Source organism: Oncorhynchus mykiss, chromosome 12, assembly GCF_057628025.1.
Source record: "Oncorhynchus mykiss isolate SJ-2025 chromosome 12, ASM5762802v1, whole genome shotgun sequence".
NCBI classification, from domain to species: Eukaryota; Metazoa; Chordata; class Actinopteri; order Salmoniformes; family Salmonidae; genus Oncorhynchus; species Oncorhynchus mykiss.
In genome coordinates, this window is record NC_143033.1 from 89,601,606 (window position 1) to 89,617,382 (window position 15,777).

Consider the following 15,777-nt stretch of genomic DNA (forward strand, 5'->3'; position numbering starts at 1 on the left):
ATAGCACAAAAACAATTCTGGGATAATAATGTAAGAAATAACACATCCCAAAAAATACTGCAAAGTTGCTTCGGAGCTAGAAGCAGAGCTGCTATATCTGCCAGCAACAATACATATTCCTTACTTACACCCAGAATAGTTATTTCTCGAAGCCAATCTATTTTGTCATTGTTGGTCTTAAAATATGTTTTTAAAACCAGATTTTGTATTTGTTTTCATAAATGACTTTTTTCCTTTTCTTGTTGGCACAATAAAAGTGGCCCTTGATTAAAATGTATTATGTTTTATCAGCTAATGATATTACAATGTGTTGAAATGTGGGATTGTATTTTGAAGGTTTCCTCGTTACCATATGAAGACGATGTCATCAATTGTGCTGCTGGCAGAATAGAACATAGTGGGACATTCTTTATGCAGATGAAACCAAAACAGAAACTAAAAACCAAACAGAAATAACTATCCTTCAAGAGGTATAAAAAGGAGTGTCAGACTTAACCTTGACACTTATTTGGGACTTCATCAAATTCTTGACACATCTTATCACTGGAAGACTTGAGGTAGGCTATAGACAATTTTGGTCCATTTGTTTCTTGTTTTACCGTTGATGTTATGTTCAGAAATTAGGCATAAATAAAATGGTGTACTTTGCAGATGGCTTCGAGCTACCACAAGCTGAAGGAAGGATGAACTGCCTGTCACTATAATACCTCCATCTAAAAAAGCCCTGTTCACACCTGTTGTTTACACCAGTTTACACATCTGAATTGAACTGAGGATACATTTTGAATTCCAATTCACATCTTGAGTTTGAATTATAAATTGTCTGTACTGTCAAATTTAACAGTTACCCAATCTACTAACCTATGTGCCTTTACTCTGTGAATGGTCGGTCAAAGTCTGTCTACTATTTAGTGTTGTTAGGACATTCAGTCCTCTTTTACCTATCATAAGGTTCAAAGTGAACTTGTTGTATGATAGGACTAAATAGGCCTCCCGGGTGGGGCAGTGCCATCAGAGACTCTGGGTTCGCGCCCAGGCTCTGTCGTAACCGGCCGCGACCGGGAGGTCCATATATATTTTAAGTGACATGGTTTTAAAATATGTCTCTTGTTGCATTGGGACCAGATTTCCTGGTGCCAGCCTGTATGCAAATTTGTTGAAAGATATTATTTATTTCAAAATAATATTTTCTAGTTTACACCAACTATTGACGCCATAAGTCAGTGGTGCTACCTGTCAATTATTTTAGAAGCCGGTATAATTATGATTTGAATTGTTTGACCATCCAGATCTGTTTACACTTGGTTGATATCCAGATGCAATCTGTCCCTGATTACCTCCGGAAGTGGTCTGGAAGATCAGATCACAATCATATCACAATGCGTCTTTAATTTTCTACCCTGTAAAAGAAAATGTGGGAACAATTATATTGTGGACAAGATGAAGACAAAGGATGCATGTAAGCACCGGGTATAAACGATGCTGTGTGTGTGTGTGTGTGTGTGTGTGTGTGTGTGTGTGTGTGTGTGTGTGTGTGTGTGTGTGTGTGTTTTTGTTTGTTTGTTTAGAGTATTTATTTTGTATTTCAGTTGAAACAAACTGAAGAATAATTTGAGGAGAAAGGCATGGGGTTGTTTAAATCCAAACCTAGCCCTCCACCTCCACCTCCATCACCAGGTAATTAGTATGTTTATATGTATGCAGGGGTTTAATCACCATTTTGTACTTGATGGTGATGTTCCCAAAATGTTGACTTTTTCATAAAAAATTGTTCCAGAAATGTATTAAAACTTCCATTGAAATACATTTTAAAAATCAAATCAGTGATTTTTTTTAACCTTTATTTAACTAGGCAAGTCAGTTAAGAACAAATTCTTATTTTCAATGACCTAGGAAACCTAGGAACAGTTGGTTAACTGCCTGTTCAGGGGCAGAACAACAGATTTGTACCTTGTTCAGCTCAAGGGTTTGAACTTACAACCTTCTGGTTACTAGTCCAACACTCTAACCACTACCCTAAAGTGTTGACACTTCTTGCCTTACCTGGGCTGCTTTCAACCGACCCAGAAAGAGCCACCAAAAACATCAGCTACAATATTGTTTCATACTGTAAATAGGCATAAAACTTCTTAAGGTAAAAATATTTTACTTTGAGTTTGAGGACATTGTAATGCTTTACAGAGCCTCAATGAGGCTGAATGGTTTTGTAACATAGCTAAGGGAACTTTCAGAATCTATGGAACGGGTACATGGAGTAATTTTGGGGAGTATCATGCCTTTTGAATTTCAGTTCTGGGGAGAGTTTTGCTTTTAAATATTTAGTCCAGGGGAGTGTTATGTAATTTGAAATTGATGAAATTTCAATATTTCATAAAAAATATTTAGTGAGAAGTTCTTTATCAGAATATGTACTGACTCTCTTGTTTAACAGCTTTTAGCAACGAATGGAGACACACACCTTGGGGGTAAGTTCAGCATGCACTAACCTTTTCAGATGCACAAAAATACATGGAAATGTGAGAAGTGTAAGATTGATCACAAGTCTAATTTGTTTGGTCTCAGGTCACTATAACCCCAATGTGGATGTTTATGTTGTTATCTACCCTACTACACCTACTTATATTTTATGATGAACCAGAGAGAGACATATTTTTAAGTAGGGGTGGTGGGTTGTTGAATTAAGTGCTTCAGAACTTAATCAGGATTTAGCCTAACCCTTTCTTTAACCCTTTCTCTGGTTTCTACTGCCATCTGACAGTCAGAAAGAGGAAATGCTGCAGAAACTGAAAGACTATGTGCCTGGAAACCCTCAGGTGAAGACTATCAGAATCCTCCTCCATGGACCAGCTGGAGCGGGCAAGTCCAGCTTCATCAACTCCATCAACAATATCTTTCAGGACAAATGTATGAACATTGCCTTAGCTGATAATTGCTCTGCAGGTGCAAGCTTCACAAGAAAGGTACATTCTTTGGTATTGTGTGACACATTCAAAGTAGCACAACAATATATATATATATATATATTAACCTATATCTAACATACTGTAACTGCATGGCCTAGAACAGGGGTAGGCATCTAGATTCAGCCACAGGATGATTTTTGTCAGAGTGTATGATCGGGGGGCCAGAACATAATTATAATAACGTGTACACTGCAAATTTACTGCAACTAAGCTCAAAAATAGAAAAATAACAATCATTTCATACCTTGATTACATTGAGACACGATCACGTCTTTTATTTATATTTGTGGGAGTACTTGGGAACAAATATTTTAAAATACAGTGCCTTGCGAAAGTATTCGGCCCCCTTGAACTTTGCGACCTTTTGCCACATTTCAGGCTTCAAACATAAAGATATAAAACTGTATTTTTTTGTGAAGAATCAACAACAAGTGGGACACAATCATGAAGTGGAACTACATTTATTGGATATTTCAAACTTTTTTAACAAATCAAAAACTGAAAAATTGGGCGTGCAAAATTATTCAGCCCCTTTAATTTCAGTGCAGCAAACTCTCTCCAGAAGTTCAGTGAGGATCTCTGAATGATCCAATGTTGACCTAAATGACTAATGATGATAAATACAATCCACCTGTGTGTAATCAAGTCTCCGTATAAATGCACCTGCACTGTGATAGTCTCAGAGGTCCGTTAAAAGCGCAGAGAGCATCATGAAGAACAAGGAACACACCAGGCAGGTCCGAGATACTGTTGTGAAGAAGTTTAAAGCCGGATTTGGATACAAAAAGACTTCCCAAGCTTTAAACATCCCAAGGAGCACTGTGCAAGCGATAATATTGAAATGGAAGGAGTATCAGACCATTGCAAATCTACCAAGACCTGGCCGTCCCTCTAAACTTTCAGCTCATACAAGGAGAAGACTGATCAGAGATGCAGCCAAGAGGCCCATGATCACTCTGGATGAACTGCAGAGATCTACAGCTGAGGTGGGAGACTCTGTCCATAGGACAACAATCAGTCGTATATTTCACAAATCTGGCCTTTATGGAAGAGTGGCAAGAAGAAAGCCATTTCTTAAAGATATCCATAAAAAGTGTCGTTTTAAGTTTGCCACAAGCCACCTGGGAGACACACCATACATGTGGAAGAAGGTGCTCTGGTCAGATGAAACCAAAATTGAACTTTTTGGCAACAATGCAAAACTTTATGTTTGGTGTAAAAGCAACACAGCTCATCACCCTGAACACACCATACCCACTGTCAAACATGGTGGTGGTAGCATCATGGTTTGGGCCTGCTTTTCTTCAGCAGGGACAGGGAAGATGGTTAAAATTGATGGGAAGATGGATGGAGCCAAATATAGGACCATTCTGGAAGAAAACCTGATGGAGTCTGCAAAAGACCTGAGACTGGGACGGAGATTTGTCTTCCAACAAGACAATGATCCAAAACATAAAGCAAAATCTACAATGGAAGGGTTCAAAAATAAACATATCCAGGTGTTAGAATGGCCAAGTCAAAGTCCAGACCTGAATCCAATCGAGAATCTGTGGAAAGAACTGAAAACTGCTGTTCACAAATGCTCTCCATCCAACCTCACTGAGCTTGAGCTGTTTTGCAAGGAGGAATGGGAAAAAATTTCAGTCTCTCGATGTGCAAAACTGATAGAGACATACCCCAAGCGACTTACAGCTGTAATCGCAGCAAAAGGTGGCGCTACAAAGTATTAACTTAAGGGGGCTGAATAATTTTGCACGCCCAATTTTTCAGTTTTTGATTTGTTAAAAAAGTTTGAAATATCCAATAAATGTAGTTCCACTTCATGATTGTGCCCCACTTGTTGTTGATTCTTCACAAAAAAATACAGTTTTATATCTTTATGTTTGAAGCCTGAAATGTGGCAAGAGGTCGCAAAGTTCAAGGGGGCCGAATACTTTCGCAAGGCACTGTATTTGTTAAAAGAAAAATCACTTGCAGGCCGGTTTTGAACCCCGGGCCGCCTGTTGTCGACCCCTGGTCTAGAAGGTAGACAACTGACATGAGCATTGAATTATTGCCGTATGGTTTTAAAACAGTACGTAGTTGTAATTCTGCAATGTATTTCTACAGTATGAAACCCACAAAATTGTGAAAGAAAAACCTGGAACCTACTACCCCTTCCTCTTCTATGATGTCATGGGGCTGGAGAATGGTATTAACAAAGGAGTTTATGATGCGGACATTGTCAAGGCCCTGAAGGGGCATGTAAAAGAGGGTTACATGGTAAGAACTGAACACAGCAACTTCTCAGTCTGTAAATATGTTTGCTGTCTATAATAAACATTGTTTCCCCCTCTTTTTCCACCAGTTTAATCCTGTATCACCTTTAGAAGAGGAGAATGAGTACTATGTCAAGGCCCCCACTCCATCTGACACAGTTCACTGCCTAGTTAGTGCAATACCAGCTGATAAACTACCTATGATGAATGCCAACAAGAATGACGAGGCGAATGATATCTTCAAGAAGATGAGAGCCATCAGACTAGTTGCAAGTAACATAGGTAACAAGGTTTTATGGAACATTGTTTATAATATATAATGTTGTGGCGGGGCCTCATCATACATTCGACTAGTCGGTGCTTATCAGCCCATATCAGAGCAGAGTTTGAACCCTGGGGCGCGTTCAGCAGTATGCAACGTTTTGGATCGTTCAGATAGAAATATTTAGTGTAGAACAAACATGCCTCTCCAACCTATAGACCAAGGATTCATGTCCTCTCCGGTCATGACATTTCTATCTGCAACATTCAACAACGTTTGGAAAATGAATGTTGCCCTGGTCTTGAACCCAGTTTTAAATATGCATTTTTCACTAATAACACAGTATATTTTCATGTAAAATAAACAAATTATTTAATAAATTTACAAACTGATGTGATACTTTAGATGTTTAGTAGTAATAAGATGGAAGAGACACAAGATTCAATTGGTTTCCATGTATTTGGCAGGGATTCCCCAAATGGTTATTCTCACCAAAGTGGATTTAGCCTGTCCATTGGTGAGGGAAGACCTGAAAAAGGTCTATTGGAGCAAGTATATAAAGAAGAAGGTAAGTGAATGATATTATGAAAGTTTTGCTAGAAATGCAAGTATTTGCAGATTTGGAGCTCCATAATCTCTCTTGATGAGGAAAACATTTACATGTTATGTCTGTCGGGAGATTATTTTGGTGCGCTGGTTTTGTGTTACTTGCTATTTGGATTAATTATAGGATTTCGCAGTTTTCATGAGTTTCGTATCTCGGACTGGTTCCGGGTTGCCAAGATAGGCACTCCTGGACCATAGGCCCTGGCCTACAGTATGAAATAAATGGTTTGAGGGAGCACTTTAATTTATGCTTTTTCGTCTTCCTGTGAGGTACATGTCCAAATGTCTTATTCTACTCATCTGATTGAATTGCAACCATATTCTTTCTTGCAGATGGAGCAGTGTAGTAATGAACTGGGGGTACCAGTGAACTGCATCCTGCCTGTGAAGAACTACCACGAGGAAATCGACTTGGATGATGACATGGATGTGCTGCTATTGAGAGCACTGAGGCAGATGGTGGACTTTGCAGAGGGCTTCAAGCTATCACAAGCTGACTGATGGATGTACAGTACTCGATCTACAGCGTGTCACTGTATAATACCTCCATCTAAAGAAGCCCTGTTCACACCTGGTATTTACACCTGACTTTTGTGATCCAATCACCATGATCAGATTACTCTCCAACTATGGTCCAGTGCGTCCACAAAAGGGTTGGCATCATTTCTGATTTCTAACTGAAAATACATTTAGAATTTCATTCAAATCTTGAGTTTGAATTATAATTGTCTGTACTGTATAATCAACTGCTTCCCAATCTGCTTATCTATGTCCCTCTACTCTGGGAATGGTCTGTGAAAGTCTGTTAGTGTTGGTAGGACATTCATTCAACAATAGTTTCAGTCCTCCTTTACCTATCATAAGGTTCAAAGTGAACTTGTTACTGTATGAAATGGCTGAGTAGCTATGTCTATGCTCATATTTTATAAAGTGAGTGTCATAATTGTTGAAGTTGCTGTTGCAGTCCTGGATAATTTACTGTACATTTACAGACTATAGATTAAGATCCGTTTATTGGTCAAATGCACACAAGGTCCAACCGAAATGTTACTTCAGCTTTTAACCCAACCCCTACGAAAGACACACATACATACATACACATACAGGTTTTGGAGAGGTGCAGGGGGCTGCCACACTGGGTGCCCTGGGACCTGTTGTTGTGGGGTGACTTGCTCAAGGGCACAACAGCAGGCAATGGCATCTGGGATTTTGTACCAGCAACCCTCCGGTTGCCAGCTCACTTCCCCACAGAATTTACCCATCGGATCCGGGATTTGAACTGGCAACCCTCTGGTTGCTGGCTCGCCACTAACCTGACATTGTTGAAAATTAGCATTCCAGTGGTATGAGTCCTATATATGTATTTCATAAATTAAGTGTCAACTAACTCTATCGGAAATATGGTACTGTGCAATGTCAACACACCTCTGAGGACACAGAAACAGACCAGTTTGAAATAGTGTCTCTAGAAATTGTTTTCAAATAATGATTTAAACTAAGTGAATAAACTAAGACAACATGCTCATGTGGAACACCAACATGGGATTGATTGTTTGGTATTGTTTGTTCAAGTCTACTTTCAAAAAGGACATAACCTGTTCTTACTAATCAGTTTTCCCTACCAGCTTCAGGCATGACAATAGTGAAAGTAAAAGTTAGAGGCCCCTCTTACATCAGTGAAGTCTAGCCACCGCATCAAGGTCACTGTTGTTAGGCAAGCATTTACTGGTTAATCTAGTGCCATTGTAGTCATATATTTCAGAGAATACACTGTATCAGGTATGCTCCGATAGCATCATTTATGGTTTTCTTAATCTGTTTATGTCACGATTTCTACCGAAGGTAACTCCTCTCCCTGTTCGGGCGGCGCTCAGCGGTCGGCGTCGCCGGTTTACTAGCCCCCACCGATACCTTTTTCCTTTTCGGTTTGTTTTGTCTGTGATTCTTTTCACGCCTGGTTTAATTTACGTTTATTTCTGTGTATATATAGGGTACCTGTTGCCTGCCTTAGTTCGTGCGGGATTAGATTTGTGTGTATTGTGCTCGATTATATTTGATGTTTTCACTATTACGCACGTGTATGTAAAGTGTCGGAACTGTGTTTGTTCCTCCGTGCGTTTGCACGAGTTTGAGTATTCGAGAGCTTCGTTTGGATTTTCGTCTGTGCCATTTTTGTATTGGTGGACTATATTATTAAACACGCTTCTCAGACATCCCTGCTCTCCTGCGCCTGACTCCTACACCTCTCACCGAGACGCACGTTACCACAGTTTATTCCACGTTTCAGTCTATTGACCTTAATCAGGATGTATCTTTTAAAAAATCTATAATGTTACTAGCTTGATCACATGTTCATGGGAACAGGTTAGAGATGTCTATCTAAGGAGTGTGAGTTCTGAAGAAGTCATGTGATTTACTACAAGAGCACAGTGCAATTAGGGATAGTCAGTAAAATGTCACGACAGGCCTAATGTGAAACAGTTTCCTGTTTCCAGCATTGCAACCACCTTAGAAAAAATGTATGGATAATTTGACTTATTTTACTTTAAATATTATATTATTTATACCAGCATTTCTTTTGAAAGTTTAAACAAATAGTTATATGTTGAAACTACTGTGTAGGCTATATTTAAATAAATGCACTAAATAAAGTACAAATAGATGTTATTGGAATTACTCAATAGAGTCTGGAAAACTTGAATTTGTCTCGTGTGCTGGGCCACAGGTTTAATAGAGAGTGCTCAGTCCTGGCTTTTCACTCTGCCCAATCCATAGCCTTCAATGCAATACACTGTAAATGGTATACATATTTGGTTGTAGAGAACTTTACCCCCTGTCATAATCTGGGGTGGGAAATACTCAATCGGGGTCTCTACTAAACAAATATGGTTAGTTTGAGGTGGACTGTGTCGCACGGCCTGCTGCTGGCTTTTCAATTCGCCCCCTCCATAGGCACCAATGCAATACACTGTAACACACTGTATTACATTGGGGGCTATGGAGGGCTACGGAGGGCTACGGAGAGCTACGGAGGGCTACGGAGGGGGTGGAGAACGAACTGCTGCTGGATATGTACGACACAGCCCCCAATGGTTAGTAGAGACCCTACTGAGCATTTCCCACACCACTTTAGCTAAGACAGGTATAATAGTTATCCTCCACAACCCTAAATGTATCCCATGGACAGTATTGCATTGGGGCTATGGAGGGGGTGGAGAACAAAGTGCTGCTGGTTCCCTTTAAGTCAGGAAACACCGGTCCAACACAACTGTGAGATGGGAGATGGTAAGATGGCGGACTGACACAACTGTGAGATGGGAGAGGGTAAGATGGCGGACTGACACAACTGTGAGATGGGAGAGGGTAAGATGGCGGACTGACACAACTGTGAGATGGGAGAGGGTAAGATGGCGGACTAACACAACTGTGAGATGGGAGAGGGTAAGATGGCGGACTAACACAACTGTGAGATGGGAGAGGGTAAGATGGCGGACTGACACAACTGTGAGATGGGAGAGGGTAAGATGGCGGACTGACACAACTGTGAGATGGGAGAGGGTAAGATGGCGGACTGACACAACTGTGAGATGGGAGAGGGTAAGATGGCGGACTGACACAACTGTGAGATGGGAGAGGGTAAGATGGCGGACTAACACAACTGTGAGATGGGAGAGGGTAAGATGGCGGACTGACACAACTGTGAGATGGGAGAGGGTAAGATGGCGGACTGACACAAAACAAATTAGAGACTATAAAAAGGTAGAGACAAATATTACGTAAACAAGCAACACCCAAACATGACGGAGAGTAAACAAGGAGATCCAATCTACAAAAGAAAACGCGACTCCGACAGACACAGACGATTTATGCTTGTTAAAATCAATAAATGACAAACTGGGCATACTTGAATTAGTCAGTAAAGATATAAAGGAGTTGAAGGCGAACCTCAAGATGAGTGACGAAAAAGATGTGACAATGGAGAAAGAAACAAACAAGCTAAAAGGGACTGAAATTGATATTAATGAACTTTAAAAGGAGAACATCTTTCTGAGAGAAGCGTTACTTGACATACAGACTAGATCTATGAGAGAAAATCTGTTCCTGAAGTTCCTGAAAGTGGGGTGAAGGAATTCCTTCTTACAGCGCTTCAGATTCCACGCAAAGCTGTCTACAAAATCCAACTCGAACCTGTACACCATTTCGGACAGAGATATGAGCGCCCAGTCGTTGATAAAATAATGGTTCAAAGCCTGGGTAAAAGACGCGCTGGCACGAAAATAGGCATGAATGGTCAGTTCCCAAAGGAAATTGCAGAACGGCGCAAAGTTCTGTACCCAATCTTCAAGGAGAATAGATTAAAAGGGAAACGTGTAGCTCTTGTAGTCGATAAACTGTATATTGATAACCAAATGTTCCCAAGACACAAAGACTACTCCGTAAGTAACAACATCTCCACCCCGCTGATCCTCAACACTGGGGCTCCACAAGGGTGCGTTCTGAGCCATCTCATGTACTCCCTGTTCACCCACGACTGCATGGCCATGCACGCCTCCAACCCAATCATCAAGTTTGCGGATGACACTACAGTGGTAGGCTTGATTACCAACAACGAGACAGCCTACAGGGAGAAGGTGAGGGCCCTCGGAGTGTGGTGTCAGGAAAATAACACACAACGTCAACAAAACAAAGGAGATGATCGTGGACTTCAGGAAACAGCAGAGGGAGCACCCCCCTATCCACATCGACGGGACAGTAGTGGAGAGGATAGTAAGTTTTAAGTTCCTCGGCATACACATCACGGACAAACTGAATTGGTCCACCCACACAGACAGCGTTGTGAAGAAGGCGCAGCAGTGCCTCTTCAACCTCAGGAGGCTGAAGAAATTTGTCTTGTCACCAAAAGCACTCACAAACTTCTACAGATGCACAATCGAGAGCATCCTGTCGGGCTGTATCACCGCCTGGTACGGCAACCGCCTGGTACACAACCGTAAAGGCTCTCCAGAGGGTACTGAGGTCTGCACAACACATCACCGGGGGCAAACTACCTGCCCTCCAGGACACCTACACCACCCGATGTCACAGGAAGGCCATTAAGATCATCAAGGACAACAACCACCCGAGCCACTGCCTGTTCACACCGCTATCATCCAGAAGGGGAGGTCAGTACAGGTGCATCAAAGCAGGGACAGAGTGACTGAAAAGCAGCTTCTATCTCAAGGCCAACAGACTGTTAAACAGCCACCACTAACATTGAGTGGCTGCTGCCAACACACTGACTCAACTCCAGCCACTTTAATAATGGGAATTGATGGGAAATGATGTAAAATATATCACTAGCCACTTTAAACAATGCTACCTAGTATAATGTTTACATACCCTACATTATTCATCTCATATGTATACGTATATACTGTACTCTAAATCATCTACTGCATCTTTATGTAATACATGTATCACTAGCCACTTTAACTATGCCACTTTGTTTACATACTCATCTCATATGTATATACTGTACTCAATACCATCTACTGTATCTTGCCTATGCCGCTCTGTACCATCACTCATTCATATATCTTTATGTACATATTCTTTATCCCCTTACACTTGTGTCTATAAGGTAGTAGTTTTGGAATTGTTAGCTAGATTACTTGTTGGTTATTACTGCATTGTCGGAACTAGAAGCACAAGCATTTCGCTACACTCGCATTAACATCTGCTAACCATGTGTATGTGACAAATACATTTGATTTGATTTGAATAGCAGTGTTCTAAGAACCTCCACTAGAGGTGACTGTAGTATCCTCAAATGAACAAAAGAGAGACACAAGAGGGCACCCCAAACTCATTTTAGATCCCAAGGGGTATTTAATTTCATACTGTATGCTCTCACTCTCATCACTATCTCCTTTGCCATCTTCTCCTGTCTTTTCTTGGAACTCTATCCATACACACACACAAGATGGCGCCGAAGAACATGGCTGACATTTTTCATTCTACCAACCAATTGTGCTATTTTGTTCGTTTTTTGCGCTTTGTGTAACTTATTTTTTTACTTATTGTGTACATAATGTTGCTGCTACCATCTCTTGTGACAGAAAATAACTTCTGGACATCAGAACAGCGATAACTCAGCATGGACTGGAAGAAATGTTTTCCTTTAACGAGTCTGGCGAGAAGGATATCCTGCTTTCACGGGAACAGGCCCAGACCCCTGCCTTTTGCGTGAAGAAAAAACGCAGGAAAAACGGGCAGCCTTCTGAGCATTCGTAGGCCAGCGAGTAAACTCCCACTGCCATCCATTCTTTTTGCTAACATGCAATTATTGGAAGATAAAATTGATGACCTACGATTAGGATTATCCTACCAACGGAACATTATAAACTATAACATCTTATGTTTCACCAAGACGTGGCTGAACGACGATATAGAGCCAGCGGGATTTTCCATGCACCGGCAGAAGAGAGACGTTACCTTTGGTAAAACGAGGGGTGGGGGTGTGTGTCTATTTGTCAATAACAGCTGGTGCGTGAATGCTAATATTAAAGAAGCCTTGAGGTATTGCTCGCCTGAGGTAGAGTTCTGTGGCAGACGGCAGAGGGAGGTGAGGGGAATGGGGATTGAGGGGAGATATCTGTCAGGCCGCTGGCTCCCCCCCTTAGCCATATTTGAACTTCCTGCCCCAACGAGGCAAGGCTGTTGTTCGTTAATCAAGGGAGTGCTTTTGGATAAAGGAGGAAGCAGCCTGCACAAAGGGGCAGAGTAGGAGAGAACCAAGAGTGTTATGAAGAGGGGAAGAAGCGAGAACAATATCTGTGTGATAACACGTTGTGACCTGGACTGTCGGACAACCCCCCTTGTGTACCAGCCTGGATTGCCTGAGGACCCGGGTGTGAGGATTTCCCCAGGAAAATGGACCGGACAATGAGAACGGCTTGTGAACTGTTAGGTGATTGGTGAATTCCCTCTTCTTTCCTCATGTACCGAAATCCCTACAACTCCCCATTTGCATTCTATTTGTGCTACTGGTGCATGTTTTGGTATTGAACTTAGTGACGTTGAAATCCCACACCCTTGAGCCTGCTACAGCACCTCATGATAAGCTGTAGACCACACTATCTACCAAGAGAATTCTCATCTATATTATTCATAGCCTTCTGTTTACCACCACATAAATAAACTGGAATTAAGACCACTCTCAACCAGTTCTAAGGCCATAAGCAAAGAAGAAATTGCTCACCCAGAACCGGTGCTCTTAGTGGCTTAGGACTTTAATGCAGGCAAACTCAAATCAGTTTTACCAAATTTTTTACCAGCATGTCACATGTGCAGCCATGGGATAAAATAATCCTAGACCACCTTTACTCCACAAACAGAGATGCATACAAAGCCCTCCCCCACCCTCCATTTGGCAAACCTGACCATAATTATATCCTGATTACAAGCAAAAACTAAAGCAGGAAAAACCAGTGATTCGCTCAATTCGGAAGTGGTCAGATGAAGCGGATGCTACACTACAGGACTGTTTTGCTAGCACAGACTGGGATATGTTCCGGGATTCATGCAATTTCGAGGCAAGCAACACTGAAGCATGCACGAGAGCACCAGCTGTTCTGGATAACTTTGTGATAACGCTCTCGGTAGCCGATGTGAACAAGACCTTTAAACAGGTCAACGTTCACAAAGCTGCTGGGCCAGACGGATTACCGGGACGTGTACTCAAAGCAGGCGCGGACCAACTGTCAAGTGTCTTCACTGACATTTCCAACCTCTTCCTGACCGAGTCTGTAATACCTACATGTTTCAAGCAGACCACTATAGTCCCCATGCCCAAGGAAGCGAAGGTAACCTGCCTAAATGATTACCGCCCCACTTCACGTCGGTAGACATGAAGTGTTTTGGTCATGGCTCATATCAACATCATCCTCCCGGACCTATGTGAGAATGCTGCTCATTGACTACAGCTCAGCGTTCAACACCTTAGTGCCTACGAAGCTCATCACTAAGTTAAGGACTCTGGGACTAAACACCTCACTCTGCAACTAGATCCTGAATTTCCTGACTGCCGACCCCAGGTGGTAAGAGTAGGCAACAACACCATCTAGGACCTATATAATAGGCTTGTCAGAGAAAAGCCCTAAAAATTGTCAGAGACTCCAGTCACCCAAGTTATAGACTGTTTTCTCTGCTACCGCACAGCAAGCGGTACCAGAGTGCCAAGTGAAGGTCCAAAATACTTTTTAACAGCTTCTACCCCCAAGCCATAAGACTGCTGAACAGCTAATCAAACGGCAACCCGGACTATTTGCCTTGACCCTCCCCCCTTTCTTTTACGCTGCTGCTACTCGCTGTTTATTATTTCTGCAAAGTACCTTTAGCCCTACCTACATGTACAAATGACCTCGACTAACCTGTACCACCGCCCATTGACTCGGTATCGGTATCCCCTGTATATAGGCTTGTTATTGTTACTTTTCTTAAAACTGCATTGTTAGTAAAGGGCTTGTAGTAAGCATTTCACGGTAAGGTCTTCAGCTGATGTATTCGGCGCATGTGACAAATAAAATTAGATTTGAACCCTGTACATGTGACTATTAAACCCTCTAAATCTCTGAATCTGAATAGAGCACATAGACGGTAATATCAACATTTCATTCGCAGGTATAACCAATCATATTCAGATCAAATGGACATCAATATAGCATAGCACCCAGATCATATTTTCAAAATTCAAATAAATGAACAGCATATCGCTTACCCGTACACATTATGATGCTGTACTACTTCGGCATTATTAAGGCACATTTCATTCTATCACACACTCCCCTAAAAACGTGTTATCATCCCGATAACATCACCTTTGACCTTCTATGCATGTGCCTCCTGACTGTTCACTGTTGTTGACAATTTTCTCAATCACATTAAAGTCAATAATGGAATGAGATAGATGTCTTCCCTTCATCACAAGCACTGGGATGACTTGTTCATCAATGTCAGTTGCCTCTTGAGGCCAGTTTGAAAGTCACTTCTATCCAACCTACATAAGGCATGTTCATTCCATTGGCAGATACTATCTTTAGTGAGTCAGGCGAGTCAATTATATCTGAAACATTTCTCAGCCTAACACCAGGTAAGTTTTCCACAGTTCATCAATGATACACACCTGAGAGCCAGTGTCCCACAAGGCCTGAGTTCTCTGATCCTGCAAATAGCAACAAGATATTGTTTTCCGACTAAGGCAGTTACAGTAGAAGGCTGGTTTACCTTAGTGCAGTGGTCTCCAACCCTGTTCCTGGAGAGCTACTATCTGGTAGGTTTTTTTCTCCAACCGTAATGTAGCATACCTGATTCAAATAATTGGTTGGTTGATAAGCTGAATCAGGTTAGTTACAACTGGGGTTTGATTGAAAATCAACAGGAGGGTAGCTCTCCAGTAACAGGGTTGGAGAGCACTGACTTAGAGTTCTTCTTCGTTACATTCCACTTCATGCCGGAGTACGGTCTCTGTGTGCAGTATTTTCTGTGTTCAGCAGTGTTCATTTTGATATTCTCTTTAACAGAGAGTGTTTTCTTACAAGAAAAGCACTATTTTATTTTTATTGCTGCGGTATGAACACAGGTTGTTAAATGGATTCTCAGATTTGTGAGAATCCAACATTCAGGTTCTTTAACACCATCATATCAGACC

The 15,777-nt window shown here is 41.6% G+C and overlaps 1 protein-coding gene across 2 annotated transcripts; it reads left to right on the forward strand.

Moving 5' to 3' along the window:
• Nucleotides 1-387: 387 nt before the first annotated feature.
• LOC110516286 (interferon-induced protein 44) lies at nt 388-7,627 on the forward strand. 2 transcript variants are annotated; one of them, XM_036938924.2, is made up of 8 exons: nt 388-557; nt 1,590-1,677; nt 2,432-2,465; nt 2,759-2,960; nt 5,073-5,225; nt 5,311-5,503; nt 5,951-6,051; nt 6,423-7,627. In XM_036938924.2, exons 2-8 carry the CDS (start codon nt 1,626-1,628, stop codon nt 6,588-6,590), a joined length of 903 nt encoding a protein of 300 aa, XP_036794819.1. In that variant the 5' UTR covers nt 388-557; nt 1,590-1,625; the 3' UTR covers nt 6,591-7,627. The 2 variants fall into 2 exon arrangements, with proteins under 2 accessions (XP_036794819.1, XP_090050100.1); XM_090193974.1 differs by having other exon boundaries at nt 391-557; nt 652-1,677.
• Nucleotides 7,628-15,777: the final 8,150 nt, after the last annotated feature.

Bases quoted from the DNA above. Each gene is read 5' to 3' on its own strand.
- LOC110516286 (XM_036938924.2), top strand. From the start codon at position 1,626: ATGGGGTTGTTTAAATCCAAACCTAGCCCTCCACCTCCACCTCCATCA. The intron at 1,678-2,431 runs GTAATTAGTATG...CTTGTTTAACAG, and splicing joins ACCTCCACCTCCATCACCAG to CTTTTAGCAACGAATGGAGA. The intron at 6,052-6,422 runs GTAAGTGAATGA...TCTTTCTTGCAG, and splicing joins GCAAGTATATAAAGAAGAAG to ATGGAGCAGTGTAGTAATGA.